Raw genomic sequence first — 22,043 nt, forward strand, 5'->3', positions numbered from 1 at the left:
TTAGAAAAATTCTGTAAGCTATTGAAGCATTTGGATAGCAATCTGCAGATTTCACAAACTTAAGAATTTCAGTGGCTGACATTAGTTTATTTGGCAAAATAGATTGCAAAATTTTCAATTCAGAGTAAAGATCATGTTGATCAACATCTGATGAATCTCCGTGAGAAAAAGTAGAGTGAAAATTAGCACACCTTTCTCTCAATTATGTCTCATTCAATGACTTTAACTTGTCTGAGTTAAATAGAAATCGAAAAATACTTTCAAAATATTTTAGCTACTCAAATCTACTTTTCAGAGAAGTAATTGCCATATAAACAACCACCAAAAAATATTCAAGTCTAAATAATTCTTCAGGTGATTGACATTGTTCTTCCTCTTGATTATTTTCATCAAAATACTTTTTCCTAATGACACGACATTTTTTAGGAAGGGCAGGCTCCACATCCATTTCAAGTGCAATACTTTTAGCAATATTCATACTAGAATCATAACCTTCATCTCTAAACTTTTCAAAATATGACACCATTCCTTCAACTTGTTCTATAGTGGTGTCCAGACACATGGACTCAGATTGTAATTTCTTACTCACCTTATTTATAACAAATAGAATTTTATACCAGATAACCATTCTAAGCAAAAACTTAAAACTCCCAAGTGCATTGTACAAAGATTCCGCTTCACTTTTGGACTTTGCGTCATTACCACAAGAATCATATAACAATGTTAAAGCCAATCTTAATTTAGGAGCCTGAAATCTAATAGGTTTAACACTTTTAATTCGACTCTCCCAACGAGTATTTGACAAACATTTTAAAGTAAGTTCAGGAACATTGTCAAGCAAAATTTTCCATCTTTTTGTAGAACCATAAAATAATGTATATAAGCGTTGAACAATCCCAAAAAATGAAATTGCTCTGGTGCAAGAATGTGTCATGTCACTAAGAGCAAGATTCAAACTATGACAAGAACAAGGCATATATAATGCTCTAGGATTTATTGCGAGTAAGCGTTTTTGTACACCTTGGTGTTTCCCTTTCATATTAGAGCCATTATCATAGCCTTGACCTCTTACGTCATCAATATTAAGATCAAGAGACTCTAAAATATTTGTAATTCAATAAAAAGTCCTAATCCTGATGTATCATCCACCTTTAAGAATTCTAAAAAATACTCCTCAATTTTAATTTTTTTTGCTGACATATTCACACATCGAACTATTAGAGTCATATGTTCTTGATGAGCAATATCAGGAGTACAATCTAGAATTATGGAAAAATATTTTGCCTCTTTTATTATTTTAATTATAGAACTTTTCACACTATTGGCCAGGAGGGAAATCAATTCATTTTGAATTTTATATCCAAGATAATTATAATGAATTTCACGATTTTGAATGCGTCTAACATGGTCTTGCATTATAACATCAAATTCTGCAATCATTTCAATTAGTCCTAAAAAATTGCCATTACTATTTTGATATAATTTTTCATTAGATCCTCTAAATGCCAAGTTATGAGTAGCAAGACATTTCACAGCAGAAAAAATTCTAAATAATACTTGCCTTCATCGCTCTTTCTCCTTTGTAATCGCTTCCTGTAAATTTTTATTGTTTCATTTTTATGTAGCCTTGCTCTCATTTCATTCCATGTGAACATATTATTCATCTGTTCAGTACTGTTCTCATGTTGTTTAAGCCTCTCACTAATATGCTTCCAATCACGTAAACCCTCATTTGCTAGCAAACTTTTGTTAGTAGCAGATTTAAACAACTTGCAACAGAAACAGAACACTTTGTCAACATGTTTAGAATAAAGCAACCATTTTCTTTCGCTAATTTCACCATTATTTAACTTCCTAGAAAAGTAAGTATACGAGAAATGCCTATTATTATCATCAAGAGGATAATCAAGATTTGATTCTCTTACAGACCCTTTTTCAATTATAATGTCTCTTGTTTTATTATCAAGATTAGTCCAACTACTAGGATCGTAAACATTGACATAAGCTATTTCTTGTTCCTGATCACTAACATTATTAGGAGGAGCTTGCTCTATCTCTGGTCCTATATCCTTGTCAACATCAAAAAGATTGTTGGGAATCTTTGAAGCATCATTTCACAAACCAGGGTCATTTTCAACATTAGTGGCGTCATTTGAAATATTAGTTTCATCATTATCATTAATAGTATCACCTGAATCCTTAACTGGGTTATGAGTTGAATTTTTAACAACAAATCTATCAATAGCCCCTTGTTGTGATTTTACAAACTGTAAGGCATATGTCATAGCCTATTTGTATATTCGAGGATTCAACTCAACTCAAATAAGAATGTAATAAGTAAATAGTGGATCTACCGTCAAAGAGATCTCGCAAAGTAATATATGTCAAAGGATTCAGAAACAAGGTGCATCTACAGACTTGAGGAATTAATTCACTGGAAGAAGTTCAAGAAATTGATCAAGCCTCAGTGATATAAATCAATGTTGTGGATTTAATCAAGTGACAGAGATCTCGTCAGAGTATCAATTAATTACAAGGATTTAGTCTGAAGAAAATCAAGAGTATCAAGGTCAAGACTTGAAGAAACGTCACGGGAGTTAGTCACTCATGAACCAGACAGTACATCGAGTGTCAACAATGAAGTGGTGGAATTGATTCATAATTGACAGTGATTTTCAGAAGATTTTCAGAAGAATGGTTGCTGCTCAAGATTAGTATTAATTCTCTATTAATTAATTAAGTCATATATTTTAATTAAGAAAATAAATTATATCTGCAAAGATTAATTTATTGATTAATTGAATTAATTGATTAATTAATTCAGAATTAATATTAAGGATTTTCAGAATTTAAATTGGATTAAAATCTATTTAAATTCAACAAGACAATCTGATTGTACTAATATGACAATCGGTATGACAATTGATAGTCATACCGAAAGTCATGCTAGTACAAACAATTGTCTTGCCGAAAGTTACACTGGGAGGAGGATAGTCTTGCTAGTTCATTCTGATAGTCTTGCTAGTTCATTTGATAGTCCTACCGATTGTCTTGCTGAGCTCAGGATTGTCATTCCAGTTCATTCTATTCGGTTGTTTGATTAAAAAGAAGCAGAAGCAGAACACATTCACATATCCAGAACACAAGTCAAAACAAGAACACAGCAGAAAAGAAAAAGAAGCAAAATATTTCATCCTTCATCTGCAAATTTCAAGATCATAATTTCTAGTTTATAAAGTTAAATCCAAACCACTAGAAATCTTTATCTTGTTCTTGTGTAACAATCTAGCGGATCAAAATCCCTAAAACTTAATCTCAAATCGCGTTTAGCATTTGATTCTAATTATTGCAAAAATAGAAAAAGTTCATGTCGAATTTATTCTAAATTTGTGATAATTAATTTGAGATTAATTCCTTGTAATCGATACAGTTGTTGTAACACCTTTCAAGTTTAATAATATTTTTATTTAACTTGAATTTTGTTTCACATTTTTTATTCCGCATTTATTCGATTATTCGGTACTGTTTGTATTCAACCCCCCTTCTACAAACACATTGGGACCTAACACAAACTCTTCATCAAGTTTTCTCTTTTTTCTTTTTGCACTTCCAGATAAATGCTTTTTAGGCAACATTTCAAATTGATAAAACAAATAAATCAAACACTTAAATCAAGTAATACAAAAACTAGAGAAAGAGATGATAACACTTGGATTTAAGTTATAGTGTACACAGAGATTTGGAGATTTGGGAAGAACTGATGAAGCAGCCAATTACAAGATTGAAGTCTGAATCATCCCACAACCACCAGTCAATCACCGTCGGATAGAGCAACGCCAATACTAATTTGTTCGAGAAAAAAGAGCCTGAATTTTCCAATCTCAAAATCCTCCGTTAATTTCAACTGATTGAATGCACTACTCAAATGGGTGTTGTATCTATTTAAGTAACTGAGAAAATCACCCGTTGCCATAGTTAATAGAAATTAGGATATCAAGATTGATTGTAAACAACGGTTTGGTTTATCGGAACTATTGAAAAATTTTAATGGGTTTAATGCGGATGGTTGAGGTAAAAAAACCCTGGATCTTGGTTGGAGAGAAGGTGAAGAAACTGGGTTGTATTTTGTGTACTAGGAGACATACACTTTTTTTTTAACTATTACTAGTACTACAACACCTATAAAATTTTGGGTCACCATGTAGCTATGGGCCGTAGGCCATTGCCCCTCCTCTAAACTACCCTCAGGACCGGGCCTGTATATTTCTTGTAGCTGTGCTTCGTGGTCATGTGCCTCGCAATTTTAATGAAGCAATAAAAGACTCAGGGTGGCGTGATGCAATGTAAAAAGAATTTATTGCGTTAGAGGACAATGAAACTTGGGTTATGGAGGCATTATCACCTGGCAAAAAGGCTCTCGGTTGCAAATGGGTCATGCTGACGGACAAATTGAACGTCTAAAAGCCCGCCTTGTAGTCCTTGGTAATCATCAAGTTGAAGGTATAGACTATAATGAGACCTTCGCGCCGGTTGCTAAAATGGTCACCGTTCGTGCATTACTTGATGTAGCAGCTGCGAAAAATTGGGAACTTCATCAGATGGACGTGCATAATGCCTTTCTTCACGGTGAACTTGATGAAGAGATTTATATGAAATTGCCTCCAGGTTTTAGTGTCGATAAGCCTAGCATGGTATGTCGTTTAAAAAAATCTTTTTATGGCTTACGGCAATCCTCGAGGTGCTGGTTTGCTAAGCTAGCGGCTTCTTTAAAGAATTATGGTTTTCTTCAGTCATATGCAGATTACTCTCTTTTTACCCTTCAACAAGGAGATGTTCATCTTAATGTCCTTGTTTATGTCGAAGATTTGGTTATATCAGGCAATGGTTCTTCCGCCATTGCATCCTTAAAGAAATTACTTAAGTGAATGTTTTCATATGAAAGATTTGGGCCACTTAAAATATTTCCTTGAAATTGAAGTAGCTCGTAGTTCCAAAGGATTTTTTTTTGTCAACGCAAGTATGCACTTGACATTATTGCAGAAACAGGTCTACTTGGAGCACAACCATCTGGATTTCCTATTGAACAAAACCACAAGCTGGCCCTTGCTACTGGTCTGTTCCTTGATGATTCGGAGAGATATCGATGCCTAATTGGACGCCTAATCTATTTATCGTTCACAAGACCTGATTTGGCATACACGGTACACATTCTCTCTCAATTTATGGAAGCACCTCGTAAAGAACATTGGGATGCGGCTATTCGGGTCGTACGATACTTGAAAGGATGTCCGGGACAAGGAATTTTATTAAAGTCAGAATTTTATTAAAGTCAGATTGTGATCTCTGTCTAACCGGTTGGTGTGATTCCGATTGGGCCAGTTGTCCGTTGACGCGACGTTCCCTTACAGGTTGGATTATATTTCTTGGTTGTTCTCCTGTGTCTTGGAAAACAAAGAAGCGACAAACTGTATCTCGTTCATCTGCAGAAGTTGAATATCGTTCTATGGTTGCAATTACTTCCGAGTTGAAATGGTTGAAAGCTTTACTTGGCAGTTTGGGTGTCGAACATCCTCGGGCAATGAACCTCTTCTGTGATAGCAAGTGTTCCTTGCATATTGCCCAAAATCCGGTATTTCATGAGAGAACGAAACATATAAAGGTTGATTGTCATTATGTTAGAGATGCAATCCAAGATGGAATCATTAATACTGGTCATGTGTCTAGTAACGAGCAGCTCGCTCGCTGATATCTTGACCAAAGCATTGGGAAAGCAAAAAAAAGATTTACTTACTAAGCAAGCTGGGCATTTGTGATCCGCATGCTCCAACTTAGGGGTGTCAGGAAGGCCCATGTACATGTTATTTATACATATCGATTACTTATATTAGGCCCATGTCAGTAAACATAATGAGTTGGGCTTAGATCGACATTGCACAGGTATATGTACGATTGACTGATTAGAATGACAGATAAGGAAAACTAATTTTCCCTTCAAACTTCGTCACAGAGCTATTTGAAAATTTGAAGGCAGATGAAAGCATTGGGTGGGCAGTTGATCCAAGGGAACTCTCAGCCACAATGTTAAAGTAGTGAGTGAAGATTTTTTTGTATATCTGTGTTTCTATAACAATTTTCTGACATGGTTCCTCATTTGGTCTCATGACAGAAATAAGATTAACCTCAATGAGATATCACATAATTCTGCAATTGGTCTCGTTAAGAGGGCACTTAATACTGGAATTCTTCTTACAGATGTATAACATTTCAGGGCATTCACCTAAAGGAGAAGTCATGAAAATATGTGTGTATGCTAAATGAAAGAGTAGTATGTATGAGCTGTAGTATCTACCAAACTAATGAACATGGTAATAAAATTTTATATGCCACTGTATCTGTTGGATGATGATAGACATATCCCTGGATATAAAAGTTTCTTATGTCGCTTTTGTAGAGTTTGGTTACTCGTAATGAACTTATTATGTTTCTGCTTATTAAAAAAAATAGTTAAATATCCATATCTGTCCTGTTTGTTGTGATTCTGATGCATATATTAAGTTATGCTGATACATTTATCTCTTCATTTTACTGCATATCCATACTAGGATGAGTTTTAAATCATAGTTGGTGCAGTTTCACGCATCCTTAAAATGTTCTCTGCTGTTAAACTATTTAGCATCACTCTCAAATAAGTACACCTGCCAACTGTTTCCCTGTATATTGCTTAAGATATCAGCATACATGCACATGATTTACTGAATCTGTGATCACTTCTGCAATCTCTTCTCTCTTAAACCTACCATTCTCAGCTCTCTCAACCTCTTGTCCAACCCCAAACTCCTTCATCACTGAAGCATTGAATGGCTGGTCAGGCATGCCTATGACTGAACACCAAAGATCATGCTCTCCATTATCGAACCCCATCCACAATGCCTAACTAATTCTCCAGTGCTCGTAAGTTTTTGTTTGGAACCCATCCCCACCATGACAAGTCCTCTGTTCCCACCTTATCAAGAAACCTCAAGGGAACTCCCTCTTCAAGCTTCATGTTTTCTCCCAAAGGAAATCTTACAACCCATAAGCAATCTCTCGTATTTCATCCTTAGATAGAAATACTCGCTTCCAAAGGAAACAAAGAACTGAAGACTTATTCTTTTTGTCCAGATATTGGATTTTCTCTGTACGGTCATCTCTATCTTCTAGCTCTATCTTCTAACTCACTGCTGGAACATGTGCTGTGAAAATGAGGAAAAAATTGTTGAGCTCATAAGAAACTGAACTGCTGGAACATTATTAGACAGGGCAATATTATAATCTTTTAAAAACGACTTGTCGGTATGATTAAACAATACATTCTCCGGCCAAGTATTAATATCCTCTATCTGAAAAGACAAACATGAGAATTTTTAAGAGATTCTAATTCTTCGATTAAACTCGAACAAATTTTACACAACCAACATGTAATATTAATATTCTTGGATTGAACGCCTTGATCACAACCAGAGTTGAGAAAAAGCATTATGGAATTATTTTGCATGAAAAGATGTGGAATCAAAATTCAGCAACTTTAGTTTGATCAAAATAACAACCAGTAGTGTATCCATCAGGAAGAAGAGCCAGCAAAACTGAACCTTTAGCTCCTTCCTCTACTGTCAATGTTCCAGTGTGCCAATTTATGTCGGTATCCACATAACCTGGATGTACACAATTTATGCACATATCCGGATATTTCTTTGCAAGAACTCTGGTATACGCGTTGAGAGTTGCCTTTGAGATGCTGTAAGCTGGCAACATCATCGACCATCCATTCACTTCAAGCATGTCATTCTTCAGATCAAGGAAAAACCTATCTACTATCCCATCGATTTTCTGTTCAGTTAGAGTTTCAATATCACCAAGTTCTTTTCTTATCTGCTCACTCGGGATCCTCTGCACAAATCATTAAAATTTGTTAGAAATATCTCAAATGTTGGGTATTCTTGGTGTTAGCAAAGCCATACATTAGGCATTTGTCATGATGATAACCTAAATGCTTACCCATAATTCACCCCGGAGGGAAGAGACGTTAACTACCCTTGCTCCAGAAGGGGAAAGCTTTAGCAGTGGCAGAAGTCCTTCTGTAACTCTCTTCACCCCGTAGTAGTTAGTGTTCAGGCATTCTTTTGCCTTATCGTAGCTTGTTTTAATCACACCTTGAACCATGTTCTTTGCTTGGCCTGAGAGCTGTTTAAAAAAGCAACAGAGCAATCACAGATAAGTTCGTGTCTGTCAAATGTACTTAAATAGATTAATAATGATAGCAACATATTTACCCAAGATGCAGGATCTATTTTCATTGCTCTTAGGCTATCTTCATCAACAATCACTCCAGAAGCGCCAGCATTGTTTACCTGCAAAATCACGTATCATAAAAATACTAGACCAATAGTAAGGGGCATAATCTGTACTAGTTCACCGCTCTTTCTTGATGACACAATACAATTACAAGAATTTGGTTTCAAAATGTGTTCACCAATACGATTATCAAGTCAAGTTACACAAAGTACTGATCACACCGCGATGGAAAGCAGGGCGCGCTGGCCCTTATTGATGCCAAGACCAACAACCCCGTAAGGACTACATCCGTAAACGTGGAGTCATAATAACATTACTACTAACCACGACTTCTTGGACTCTTGATTTACTAAAAGGAAAAAAGTGAAAAAATGACAAAAATAGCCAATTTTATAAAAAAAATTACAAAAATGGTCATTCCGAAAAAAGTGGCCAATTTTATACTATTGAGTACTCCACTGAGTTGGGTATCCCAATTTGTATAAGATACTCCGCTAATAGTTGGGTTCCACATCGGCTAAAGTTGATTGGTCATTTTTGTTAATTTTATTAAAAAAATAGGCTAAATTTGTCACCCGAAAAAAGTATCATACCAAAATATCAAGTCTTCCGAATTTTGCACAGATGAAATCGGCCAAAGAGTGGACACTGCTGGGATCTTGAACATCAAGCTGATGAAAAATAACATTGGGCAAAGCCAGTGATGCCACAGCATCAGTTCCTCTCTTCTCATCTCTGGCTGTTAATATTACAGTTACCCCTGCTGCTGCTGCTAGCTGCCTCACTGTCTCAAGTCCAATCCCCTTGTTTGCTCCTGTCACTACTGCATACCTATGTGAACACATAATAATATATAAGTTGTTAGTATTATGGATCATGAGATTTGAACGCGGTCAGAGGTAATCGTAATGAAATTCCAATACAAAATGTATCAGTGTCTCGTTCTCATTCTAATTTCTTAGTAGTATTTAGATCTGGGCATTTGGAAGTAAAGTAGATTCTTTTGTGTACCTTTCAGTTGCCTCATTTGCATGAACCACCATTTTTGCTGCTGAACTTTGAAGGAGACTGAGATTTTTGTTTTTGCTTGTACCTTGGTCAATGAATTGATAAGTTGTTAAAGTGTCTTTATCAAGAATATGATATCCTTATCATTAATATATACTGAAGGCCTGTAAAGATTCCAGTTATTCAAATAAAAATTAAATTGCACAAGTAAATGGTAGTCTCAAAATGCATGCACATGTTCAAATCAGGCATCTTTTTCACGACAGGAACTTGTGCCCTACCATATTGTACTAAAAATGATATTTATTTGCAATTCAACGAGGTCTTGGTGCAACTTGTTACCCATTCACTTAGCACAATTGTAACTTAATTGCTTGATTTGATATGAAAATTTGATTTGTTAGTCCCCTAATTTCGTCACTGGAATTCAGTTTTTTATTCTAGTTAACACAGAAGATTTATTAGCAGAAGAATACATAAACAGAGACCTCTTTCAGTATATTAGCTAGAAGAATACTTACAATATCTGTTTTGTGCACACTGAAACCCGGTGGAGAAATTTCTTGTAGTATTGTTTTTCGTTTCAAAAAAAGTAGTTCGCTGCAACACATTGGCGAAATACGTGTGCGAGAGAGAGAGAGAGACATAAAGGGTAACACAAACAGAAAGCAAGATATATATATACCTAGGATGACAGTGATATTGCTTCGTAATAAGCTTCACCGACTGAAGTATATTCATCATCGATGCCAATGCGGCATATAGCATCAAGCATACATTACAGCCCATACAAAAATGACTGTTTGTAAAATAATATACATTGGAATATTCTGAATTTAAACAACTTTATTCAATTATAAATTATAATAGCATGTTTCGTAGATATTTACAACATCAGAGTCATTCTTTCACTAGAGTAATACATATTTAAGACAGCGGGGAATGGTAATTGGTTCTAATCAACAAGGTTTAGCATAAGATATGATGGGGTACTCCCAAGTAACACATTCTTTCACTTCTCTAAAGAGACCCAGGACGGTATTTTAGGTACACAGGCAGATCAAGTAAATGATCCAATGTCAATGTCTAGTAATCCCATAGATAAATACTAATAAAATCTCTCTTTTATGTTTACAAAATTTAATATTACCTCTATGAAGAACTAGAAGTTTTCTTTTTATGTAATGGTCTCAAGTTTTGCTGATGACATTAAATAACTTCAACTATTTATGACACTCCCTTGATGTTTAAAAATACTAAAAGTGATTCTAGTCAAGGAAACAAATCCTGCATATCAAGTATATCAGCAAGGACTCCAGCTGCTGTAGTGTCATCGCCTGCTCCAGCGCCTTGTAGAACTAATGGCTGTTGATTGTAGCATCGACTGTATATTTCCAACTGTAGTATATAAAAGAGATTCAAACAAATATCTCAGTTCAAACCTTTAATCACCAGTTCTTGGAAGATGCATATCTCAATCATCATCCAAGTCGGGAGAAGGGTAACTAAAATGTCAAAAGTTACATCATTAAGTTCCTGCTCAAAGAACTTAATGACACTCTTGATGAGGAATATCGAATATGAATAGAAAGAACTGAATGACCGTCCTTGTCAGGATGACCATTAAGATTAAAAAATTGCAGTCATAGCGAGAGAAAATGGAAGGAGAGATGCAAGTATCAAACATGAAAATATCTAAAGCTCACAAAGAGGGTTCATACCACATTGTCACTTCCTCTTAGCCTACCCAAAGCAGATTCTTTAGGAAGCTCTCGGATTCCGACTTCACACCTAATCAAAGTGAAACAGATTAACACATGCAAAAAAAAGGATATTTTCATAGTCACAAAAGTCACCCCTCTATTTCCATAAGCATATCATATAAACACCATTTTTGCTACAATGTAGTATACACCATAGACATATACATAGTGTTCAGCTAGTCTTTTAATTAACAAGTCATACTGTTACATAAAATAGGTTATATTCCTTCATAATACCAACTTTCCAACATTGTGTTTCTTTAGGGAAAAAAAATACCATCAGCATACACCTCGTAGAAGAAGACTTATCATATCAACTTTGTTTCATATTCATTTCTCTCATCTAATAAAACCGGTGTTCTACATTCCAGGTCACAAATATTCCTTGCTCCTGATTAGACAAAATAACTTTGATAATTCTTGAGCTGAAGCCACCTCCTTAACGAGCAAGCATCAGGTAGAGTTGAGCAAAAAGGCAGAAACATAACAATTAAGATGTTATGGTTCTCTCATAACATGTGAGTTGTAGCCATGAATTATATGGCATGTAGACTAACATAAAGGTTTAGCAAGTCTTCACATAAAGATGGCCAAGATATTGATTACTTGACCAAGGTAACCAGTTTACTGCTATGCTACTACTACATTAGAACATAATGCCACATATACCAAACATTTCTTAACAAAAAACAATGTGAATAAAAAATTCACCAAGTCTTATTGTATTAATCTAGCCGAGGGACGACTAGTCGAGATAGTGATTATAAATGGAAACAATGACCAAAATTAATGGATTTCAGAAATTTTACCTTCTTTTATTTAAGTGGCTACTGACTGTGTAATGGTACAAGCTTCTGTCTATATATATGAAGTTATCTGACAGGATTTTTTCTTTATTCTTACCCTTCTGCGAGATATATATACTATAGTGTCAAGGGTGTCAACCATGTTAATTGCATATGCTTTTGTAATGTAATAAGCATTGAAAAATGCAAAATATCAAACAGTGTTTATTGGGCCTAATTTAGGCAAGAAAAAAGTATAACAAACTTGGCATATGTATTTTATCTCTAGTCGACTGATAAAAGCTAACTCAGTCAGTATTTCATGCAAAATTGGGTTGTTACACGTTATTGTACACATTGTATAAGCTAGTTTTTTGACATCTGTAACAATTTTGCCACAAAAGTGCAAAAATACCTGGAGTCCTTAATCACACAAACATAACGCAGCGCATTCCCGTTTGAAGAAGCTTTTTTAATTTTATCTTCAATGTGCTTGTCAAGCAATGGAAGGCCATTTTCCAAGAAGTCATTCACGGGCATTACATTGGGTCCCATATCCTCAGGGAAAAAGCTCTCAATCTGCAAGACGCAATATACCACATTACAATACAGTAATTATTGTGATATGTGAGTAGAACGTAGAAAAAGTCAAGTTCACTTGGACATTAATCACCTTAATGCTGTCCATGTTAATACGAAACCCAAGAAGTCGAGCAAGGATCAACGCCTGTTTACAGTAGCAACAGAAGGATGTTATACGACAGTTCCTGAGATGTTAATGGGCTACAACTATATGGTAATTGCATATTTGAAATTTTTTAATAAATCGCATGTTACAAGTTAGCATTGGTATATCTGCACTGAAATTCAGATAATACTATCATTTGCTGGGGACTTCTCTGCACTATATCAGTATGAGAAAAATTAGGAGGGATAGTTGAATATTATAATATTTATAACACTCTCCCTCACATGAAAGCCATTTTTAGGGATTAAAGAGTAGATCACTGGGAGCCATCTATACGGAAATACTCAACCTTATTATCCATATTAAATTTTGTTGAAAATAGGCTGCCATTGAGGTTTGAACGCGAGACCTTTGCACTGATAGCATGTTCAGTTAAAAGCTCTCCCAAAGCCTCGAGGTTTTAGGAGGGCTTATCTGGAGCATATTAGAGCATCTACAATAGTGGTTGCCAAGGGGTTGCCAAATCTTATGTGGCATGGCACCCTTGGTTGCCAACCTATTGGAGTTGTATGGTTGCCAAGAGGTTGCCTACCAAGGTAGTCAAAACTTGGCAACTTCCTAAAATGGTTAAATTACATATACAAATGCAAAAAGTTTATATCAGTAATGCCTTTTTTAGTTTATGAGCCATTTACAATTTAATTTAAGGGACCACATAGGCAACAATTAAAGATTGCTAACTATTGGAGTAGAATGTTGTCAAGTTGATATAAAATTGAGTGAAAATAAAATATTAATATATATGATGATTTGGCAAAGTTGGCAACTAGCTTGGCAACCCCTTATTGGAGATGCTCTTATAGCTTGAACCATATTTTAGAAAAATTATACTATGCACCACAAATCACAAAGGACTGCATATGTACTCAGTATCATAACCAAGATATAACACCCTTTGCACATTACTACTATTAGGTTCCTCTACAACCATTTGGGGTTAAAGCCTAGTTGATGTGAATCTACAGGATCTGCTGCTGGATAGATACATGTGGGGATAAATCGTCCTGAATCCTGATAGTACTGGAGTACTATTCAAATGTTCAAACATCATCGCAACAGCGGGGTCTGTCAAATTGATTGCAGATACTTAAATTACTTGCATAGAAGTTATGAACCCCCTCTTCGTCAAAGTAATTCATACTAATAAAGCACTTAAGTTGCTACTAAGGGTAGGTTGATAGCATATGCTGTAAAGCTATGTTTACCGGACTCTTCAATTTTCCTCGAGTACCCGTGCCGGAAATTCAACAATCCGACATGGACACTTATTTTAGGCCAAAAAAATATAAAAATTTAAAAGTGTAGCCGAGTCTGACTATCTGACTCTTGGACATGTATCCATATTGGACACTTCTAGCCAGGTCTGGATAACAACGCTGCAAAGCCTTCTATCCAATAAGGCAATTGAAGATTTTGCAAATGTATTCTTCACCAACACCGCGGAATTATATACATATATTATTAGAGCATCTCCAATGGGGGTGTTAAACCAAGGTTGCCAATATTGTCAACTCATCAATAATATTAATATATTATTATCTCTTTTTTCAATTGTACTTTTGACACCATTCTTATCAAAATTTACTCCAACAATTAGCACTCAAAGTTGCAAAACTATTCATATACAAGTATAATTTAAAATAGATAGAAAGGTACATGTCTTTATTAGGACATATGACATTGTTTCCATTTTGGGAGGGTGCCAAAAGTTGGCTAATTTGGTTGGCACCCCTAAGCCTCCAATGGGTAGCCAACAAGGGTGTCATGCCACCTCATGCCACATGGCATTTTGGCACTCTTTTTGGCACCCCCATTGGAGATACTCTTAGTTTCTACAATAATGTATCCACGGATACTTCCTTGCCCTGGTTGTCAAAGATAAAGCTAGAAGTTCTGCAAATTATCTGCCATTGTCATTTATAACGGAAAGTATTGCATTGGTAAACACAATTGTTTATATAAATAATTAATAAAAGTTGAACTAAATCCACAACAGGTTAGGAATAATTCATTAGCTCTATAATTTTTGGGAGTCATTTCAAGGCTGGGCATAAATAAAGATAGATGTGTTACTATCTAAATTTTCCATCAAAACCAATCTAAAGGAACTGGAATGATTGCTTAATCTGATTTCCATCATAAAATAAATTCATGTGCATGAACCTACAAATTTGGAGAAGCATTTATACTGAAACCCAGAACTGAAAAAAATCAGGATAGTGCATCACAAACCTTTCTTGCAACATCCATCCCACTGAGGTCATCACGAGGATCTGAAAAGTAGAAATTAAAACAAGTGTCTCTATATAAATTCAAAAGGAGAATAATCATAATGATTTAATATGAACCAAACTATCCTACAGAGCGCATCTGACTTTTGACCAAAAGATGAGACTTTGGTCTCAGACCAGCTGTATTTATTCAATGTATGCCAAGGACTTCATAAAGGTATTTATCTAAAAACTGCACTACCACCTTGCATCCTGTCAAAACAAATCTGACAGCTACAACAAATTTGAAGCGAACCTACCAGAACATGCTAAAGGAGAATAAACCCCAATTACATTTAGTTTCAGAGTGTGCTTATTACATTCTTTTTCCCAATTAGACACTATAGTCTACATATCATAAATAATAAACACATCCAAGTGCAAACAAAACAGTAAAGAATAATAAAGCAATTCCGGATGATATAGAGCAGAAGCTTTATACAAGTGCGAATATATTCCTGACATCTAATTGATATTATAGAGAATACAAAGACATCTACAGACAAACATCATTTGCTTTTCCATCTATAGCTTCTTTTGTTGAGTAAACATCTTTTATTATCCACTAAGCCTTACTTAAAAGTGTCAGGTAAAACCTAGAGCTATCAAAAGGAGACACATCAACAATTGGATTTCAACACAAAGAAATCTACAATTTACATAAAAACATGTTTGTGTGTGTAGATATGCATATTCACAAGAAAACCTGAGTTGTAAAAAAGATCTCAAAGCTGTACTGCAAAATGTAATTTGACCTGGTTCAGTGTAGCCAAGATTTTTAGCAGTTCTAACGACTTCACTGAACAGCTTTCCGTCTTCTACCTCACTCATGACATATCCCAATGTACCTATTAGTTATAGTTATAACATAATTAGCTATTAGTATTTCAATATGTTAATACTAGTGGTGTTATACTGTTATAAAATGTATTTACATGTACATGACAATAAGTGCAAGATAATCTGGTGTAAAACATAATACAAATTTCAGTCTTAAGAATTGATACCACTCAAACTACCGATAATACGGTTAACTGGATCTCCAGACGAAAGAACACGGTTCAAGGATGCAATGACAGGAAGTCCTGCACCAACCTAAAAAATTATACATTCAGAATTTCCTTCACAGATATCGTCTATATTAGATATGTTAGGAAGAAAATGTGTTATTAGCAAAAAAAGGAAGAAAATGTGTTCCAAATTGAAATTTGATACTCCCAATTTTGTTGAGAGATGTAATACTTAAGCAAGTACGCGCAGAACTATTGTAACCATCAAATTAAGGGACAAACAAAAGAAAGGACCAAGAAGGTACTTATAACAGGTCAATAAAATACTCTATAGACTGCAAAGGCAGATTAACAAATATCTGCGCAAAACACACAAAATGGGAGAAGTAAATCTGAACTCCGCACAGAAAAAGAATGAACATATGATCTCAAGCAAGCAAATTTTGTATAGAACAAAAAAAAAGACTTAAAAAATTTGTGACTACGTGTAGTTATCTAATGAATCATCTAAAAAAAGCATGTACCAGACACATGTGCGGGATACCATATTGCAGTAAAAAGATTGGAGTAATTTATTTATTTATTTTTAATTTCGAAAAGAGTGCTCTTTGTAGAACAGAGGAAATATTTGCCATATATACAATCTTTACTGTAAGCAACTAATGATAAAAAATGATACTTGGCCGTTTACATAGGGCTCACCACAAGCTAGTGAAATCAAGTTCAATTTTTTAACAAAGACAAATTGGTCTCTGTACAGATGTCTTGATTTTTTGCATTAGACTTGTTAGTTTAATCTGACAGAACAACATATGACCTCTACTTCGAAAAAATTAACCTGTATGCGCTAGTACTAATGACACCTGAAATAATCAAAAACCGTCTTAATAGTAAGTGCATATGTTCTCCCTGTAGTCATTCCAGTGTGGTACAAAGGTCCGCTCACCGCTGTTCCATCTGCTTTCTTAAAACTATGATAAAAGTAGGCAATGGTCATTTAATTTTGAAAAGCCTTCTTTCTTTGAAAGGAAACTAGTAAGCAGGAACTTGAGAAAAAAATAAGTCTTGTTATGACTATGTACTTCCGAAAAGAAGTTAAACTGAAAGACACCTAGACGATGACAATGTGATAAATGTTATGTTATCTTAGTAAAAAAAATAGAAAATTAGTGAAGAAACCAGCAAGACAAAATTTTTCCGAAAGAGTAGACAACGGGGAGAAATTAAAATGTAGATACTTTTTACTGGGGATTGACCCTGATAACGGTATGTATTTGCAGTTACTAAAACCCTTCACCGAAACACTCCTAGACAGGGTAAAAGATATTTATATATATATATATGTGGGGGGGGGGTAGCACTCCATGGAGAACCCTTTTATATAGAGAACCGTGGAGAACACATTATTTAAAAAAATATATAATATATAATATATTTCATTTTTCATCATATATAGTTACAAATTTTAATTACCAAGTTAAAAAACGAAGTTACACACTTTTTTCATTTAAAAAATCATTAAAATTTAATGAAAAAGTTTAAAGTGGTTCTACAGTAGAATCACACTTATTCAAAATTATTTCAATGTAGAATCAAATTTAAAATCAAATTTTTTTTTCAAATTTTAATTGTTAAATTTTTTATTATATTCAAATATAATTATTATTCTAGATTAGCATCGAATTTTATATTTTTTGAAATAAAATTTTACAATTTGTGATGAAATTCTATAATAAAATCAATGTTCTCCACAGCTCTCCATATAAGAGGGTTCTCCATTTAGTAATGGCCTATATATATATATAAAGAGAGAGCTCAGAGAGAGCTACAGACTCCAGGTTTGATACTAATACCAAAACTTTTGCACTAATATCCATCTTGTAGCATTTTCGTAAACTGTTTCTTCAAGTATAAGTTATTAAACTAGATCAATACAAAAGATAACCTACAGTAGACTCAAGCTAGATCAATACAAAAGATAACCTACAGTCGACTCGTGCCGAATGCGACGTGGATCCCTAAAAATCTTGTCAAAATCTTCCTGCAAAAAACATAATACAACCATTATTAGTTAAACGCTAAGAAGCAGGGACACTTGGGTCGCTGCCGAGTCCCCGTGTCGGATTCTCGGACACGCGTATGCTCGTATCGAACACACATATTCTTCCATGATACTAATATGAAATTTTATCTTTAGAAATTGTAGTTAAAATCTATTTCAGTAAACTGCAGTTACAAAATTAAGTATCCATGTCTATTACTTACTACATAAGTATTGATTATCGTATTCATTTTTGCATAAACTAAAAGATTTTACTTGTATTTTTGTGTTTAGATTCATTTTTCAAGCAATTTCTGGTTTTCTTAGTAAGTTTTATTATGTTTAACAAGAAATATATACAAATTTTTTGTTTATTTTTCCCGTGTCCCGCCGCACCCGTATCCCCATATTTTTATATTTGTCGAATTCCCGTATCCCCGCACTACGCACTCCCGCACCCGTGTCCTTGCTTCCTAGGTTAAAGGTATATGCAGACTCGTGCAAAAATTTCAATGGTCTATTGTGCAAAAATTTCAATGGTCTATTGCAAAGCATATTTATATTCTGCACACATAATGGGTTCAAATAATTGTCTGAAATTCAGTGGTTGGTACCAGTGAAGAACTAAGAGGCCTTTTATTGGCAAGCACAATACAGCAACCCAAATCAACCACTTGCTTTAGTACTCCAATAGTCTCTAAGCTAGCAGAGCAATCAACTATTGTCAAACCTGTCATATTACAAACTCATGTTAGAATCTTCGTGTAATAGCATGCTAAAGTTAATATTAGTCTACATAAAATGATAATGTGCCAAAATTTCTATATTATACATCACTGATACATTAGTTTTATTTGCATGCCGAAAGAATTGATAGGTAGAGAAATTGTCCACAGACCTTTTGATTTACCCAATGAAGAAGCAACTTCAATGATTTTGATGGTAGCTTCTGGACTGGAATATACTTGATGTTCACCTACAACAACTAACCAGTTTAGAAAGCACTAAAGAAAAATGAAAAACGAAATTGCTAAGCAATTACAGTTGGTCAGCTATCCATCTAGATGTTTAGTTTATTATGGTTTGGTGTGATACACTTGAAACCGATAAAATTTTGAAATAAATAAAATAAAAAAGCAAAGATCCATACATAAACAAACATGATTTTTGCTTATAACATGCGTCCAAGTGTGATGGATGGCAACTTATAACATATATTCCCTCCGTCCCTCCCAATTGTTATCGTTTCTGGGAGAGTGTCTGACACGCATTTTAAGATGAATAAAAAGTATAGTTCTATAACTTTTTTTAAAAAATTTATTTTTCTGAATAAAAGTTTAAACATTCTATTTTTATTCAGAAAAAAAAAAATTAAAAGTTATAGAACTATATTTTTTTATTCATCTTAAAATGCGTTCCGGACACTCTCCGAGAAACGATAACAATTAGGAGGGACGGAGGTAGTAGTAAGAAAAAAAAGAGAAAAGGAGCATCATAATTACCAGAAGAACTAAGTGTCACCAGAGAAGAACTATTCGATTTGATCCAGCAAACTTCTAACAATTTAGCATCATCCAGCTCCATGGTGCAGACATCTGATGCAAGAAGTAAGGATTTACTATCACATACCCCCACAACTCGCAAGCGCACTCCCTGTAACTCCAGTATAATATGTTGATAAAGCAATATTCTTTTGAACTATAACCTAACTTAAAAACTAAGAGGGAAAAAGATAAATCGAAATCCAAGACATACTTTCACGGCACATTAGCTGAAGTGGTAATTTGTTTAAATAATTTTTTTTAATTTCAAATATATCTTTTTAAAATATTGCACTTGAGCAATATAAATTTCAAATTAGTTAAAGGAGATGGTGTTTCCACGTCTTACATGGTGGGAGTAATGATAGGGGGAAACCATTGAAAGTTGGTAATTTTTTTGGAAGAAAAAAAATGTTCTCAACCTCTGTTCTCTCTGATCAGTAAACTTCATATTCCTCCTAAATTTATTATACGACCTCCTAAATTTTAGATAGTAGGAGTACAATGTCTCACAACCAAAAAACAAACCCTGAAATGAGATGAATTGATTAATTAATCCTATTATTATCTAAAAAAACTTGTTAATTTATATATAATTCCATTAAGAAAATACTTATATTATTTTAATCAAATATCAGCCAACTCTAAAACAGCACTAATGGTTACAACCACCGAAATTTCCATCCCTAGTTAAAAACATCATTTTCACTCAATTGTGCTTGATCAAACTGGTTGCAATAGTGGAGCTGAGTAAAACAGCTAAGTATTTTGCTGAGTAAAAAATTACGAAATGTGCAAATGAGGTATCTTCAAACCCTTGGGCTATAATACAAGTGGAAGTAGCTGAATAATAATAATAATAATAATAACAATAATAGGAATACAGAAACATGAATTATACCTTATTGGCATGAAGAGATCTGCAAGAAACAATGTGATGGATTAATTCGACACCAACCCCACCGCAACCCAATAAAATCAAAGGTATTAGCTTCTTCATCCTTGTTGCCCTTTCTCACTCCACTCCACTGCCCCCTCCCCCGTCTTCAAACTTCAATACTTTCAAACCAGTCCACCCACCTCTGTTCACAGACTATTTGGGCTTTCACCGTCTGGGATTTCGATAAGCCCTGAATTCAAATGGACAGACTCAAAAACTAGGCTGCTAAGAAACAAACAAATGGGTCGGTCCAAGATTAGTAAAAGGGTAAAAGTAGAATTAACCAATAGAATTAGGGGATCCAGGAAAGTTGGGTCGGTTCGATAATTTTAACAACCCGGTCTATTTAATAAGAGTTATAAAAATTTCAACCCATTAATCTCGAAAAAATTATAAAACTCAATCCTAATAATTGTGTGACGGTTGGGTTGCTTAGGGTTGGGTTGATCTGGTTGTAAGAACAATATAATGTCAGAATCATATAATTAAAAGTGTCATGATACATAATTTTTAGAGAGATGGACCTAAATATCATCTTTTTAGAGGAAAATGCCTAAATTGTCATTTTTGAGAAATAAGGCCCAAATTGTCATTTTGTAACTGTACATAATATTGCGTTTTGTTTACTACCTAAACGTTATACGAACTCACGTTTTATTGTTCTTTTAAAATAGAAAATTTTAAACATGCCCAACATCATCATATAGGAGCCCCGAAACTCAACTCATTTAATTTGTCGTGCTTCAGACGATTTCTCCTTACTGTTTCCTTCGTGTTCTTCTCATCTTCATCCCTCGTGCTTCAGACAATTTCTGATATGTTGGATTCTTCTGCTATGTATTGGAATTGAGACGAATTAGGGTTTATTTTTGTTGATCCTCATAAATCATGGAATTACATGTATAATTCCTTTTGATGTTCTATGTATTTTCTTGTTTATTTTTTGTTTATCTGCTTTCAATATGTTTGGATTATTAGATACAATTAGTTATTCTGTGTTATTATATGCAATTAGTTAATCTGTGTTTTCCCCTTTTTAATATATTTTCTTACTAAATATTTTAGAGTGAACAGTAAATACATACTACTGCAAATCTAATGGCATTAGTTGTTAAGGGGTTTGTGAAGCCCCAGTATAATACTTGATTTTGGTGTCTAGTACCCAATGACAATCCCGCTTAAATGATTTTGCAATGACTAATCATACTAAAACTGTAGCAATGTATAAAAAAATTGTAAGACCAGTGCCCAAAAAGAGGAGCAAGTAATCATGTGAAAAATTCTGAAAACTCGAAGTTGTATAGAAGCCTAGTTGCTTTCTGACCAAACTATATTTGCTACTCCCATGGAGTCTGATGCATTTTCTGGCAGCACGATTGTAATATCTGGGACATAGCGTGTAATTATTTTTATTGATAAATAATTATTTCATGATTATATTGTGATTTTTGGTGAATTATCTGATGATTGGTGTCGTTATGTGGATGTTTATATGTGGTAAAGTATAAGTATGTTAATTTCATTATGTTCAGAATAAAATATAGATAATTAAGGTATTTTTCTGGTAATTTTTGGAGTATTATATGATTTTATATTGATTTTTGAA

At 34.2% G+C, this 22,043-nt stretch overlaps 3 protein-coding genes across 4 annotated transcripts; all 3 read right to left on the bottom strand.

The window, feature by feature from the left end:
- Positions 1 to 274: 274 nt before the first annotated feature.
- LOC141685794 (uncharacterized) lies at positions 275 to 2,114 on the bottom strand (the record flags this gene model as incomplete). Its single annotated transcript, XM_074490880.1, has 4 exons — positions 275 to 1,096; positions 1,318 to 1,496; positions 1,571 to 1,701; positions 1,816 to 2,114. Coding segments are annotated over 4 exons (1,431 nt in total), but the record flags the coding sequence as incomplete, so codon positions are not given.
- A 5,342-nt stretch (positions 2,115 to 7,456) lies between these two features.
- Positions 7,457 to 10,265, bottom strand: LOC141687408 ((+)-neomenthol dehydrogenase-like). Its single transcript, XM_074492659.1, has 6 exons — positions 9,861 to 10,265; positions 9,343 to 9,424; positions 8,925 to 9,162; positions 8,310 to 8,387; positions 8,035 to 8,220; positions 7,457 to 7,926 (listed from the first exon to the last, which is right to left on the bottom strand). The coding sequence occupies exons 1-6, from the start codon at positions 10,126 to 10,128 to the stop codon at positions 7,549 to 7,551; spliced, it is 1,230 nt and encodes a 409-aa protein (XP_074348760.1). The 5' UTR covers positions 10,129 to 10,265; the 3' UTR covers positions 7,457 to 7,548.
- A 42-nt stretch (positions 10,266 to 10,307) lies between these two features.
- Positions 10,308 to 20,713, bottom strand: LOC141687409 (homoserine dehydrogenase). Of its 2 annotated transcripts, none has more exons than XM_074492661.1 (12): positions 20,399 to 20,713; positions 19,459 to 19,551; positions 18,855 to 18,932; positions 18,571 to 18,686; positions 17,903 to 17,956; positions 15,913 to 16,000; positions 15,661 to 15,753; positions 14,868 to 14,908; positions 12,561 to 12,614; positions 12,303 to 12,466; positions 11,061 to 11,130; positions 10,308 to 10,737 (listed from the first exon to the last, which is right to left on the bottom strand). In XM_074492661.1, the coding sequence occupies exons 2-12, from the start codon at positions 19,538 to 19,540 to the stop codon at positions 10,612 to 10,614; spliced, it is 966 nt and encodes a 321-aa protein (XP_074348762.1). In that variant the 5' UTR covers positions 19,541 to 19,551; positions 20,399 to 20,713; the 3' UTR covers positions 10,308 to 10,611. The 2 variants fall into 2 exon arrangements, with proteins under 2 accessions (XP_074348762.1, XP_074348761.1); XM_074492660.1 differs by having other exon boundaries at positions 19,459 to 19,609; positions 20,399 to 20,705.
- Positions 20,714 to 22,043: the final 1,330 nt, after the last annotated feature.

This window comes from Apium graveolens, chromosome 9 (genome assembly GCF_009905375.1).
Source record: "Apium graveolens cultivar Ventura chromosome 9, ASM990537v1, whole genome shotgun sequence".
Taxonomy (NCBI): Eukaryota; Viridiplantae; Streptophyta; class Magnoliopsida; order Apiales; family Apiaceae; genus Apium; species Apium graveolens.

Coding starts and splice junctions, on each gene's coding strand:
- LOC141687408 (XM_074492659.1), bottom strand. CDS start 10,128: ATGGGCTGTAATGTATGCTTGATGCTATATGCCGCATTGGCATCGATG. Junction 9,425..9,860: donor GTGTGCACAAAACAGATATT/GTAAGTATTCTT, acceptor TCATTGACCAAG/GTACAAGCAAAAACAAAAAT. Junction 7,927..8,034: donor CCCTCCGGGGTGAATTATGG/GTAAGCATTTAG, acceptor TGATTTGTGCAG/AGGATCCCGAGTGAGCAGAT.
- LOC141687409 (XM_074492660.1), bottom strand. CDS start 20,497: ATGAAGAAGCTAATACCTTTGATTTTATTGGGTTGCGGTGGGGTTGGT. Junction 19,610..20,398: donor GATCTCTTCATGCCAATAAG/GTATAATTCATG, acceptor CTGGAGTTACAG/GGAGTGCGCTTGCGAGTTGT. Junction 15,754..15,912: donor TATTATCGGTAGTTTGAGTG/GTATCAATTCTT, acceptor TATAACTAATAG/GTACATTGGGATATGTCATG.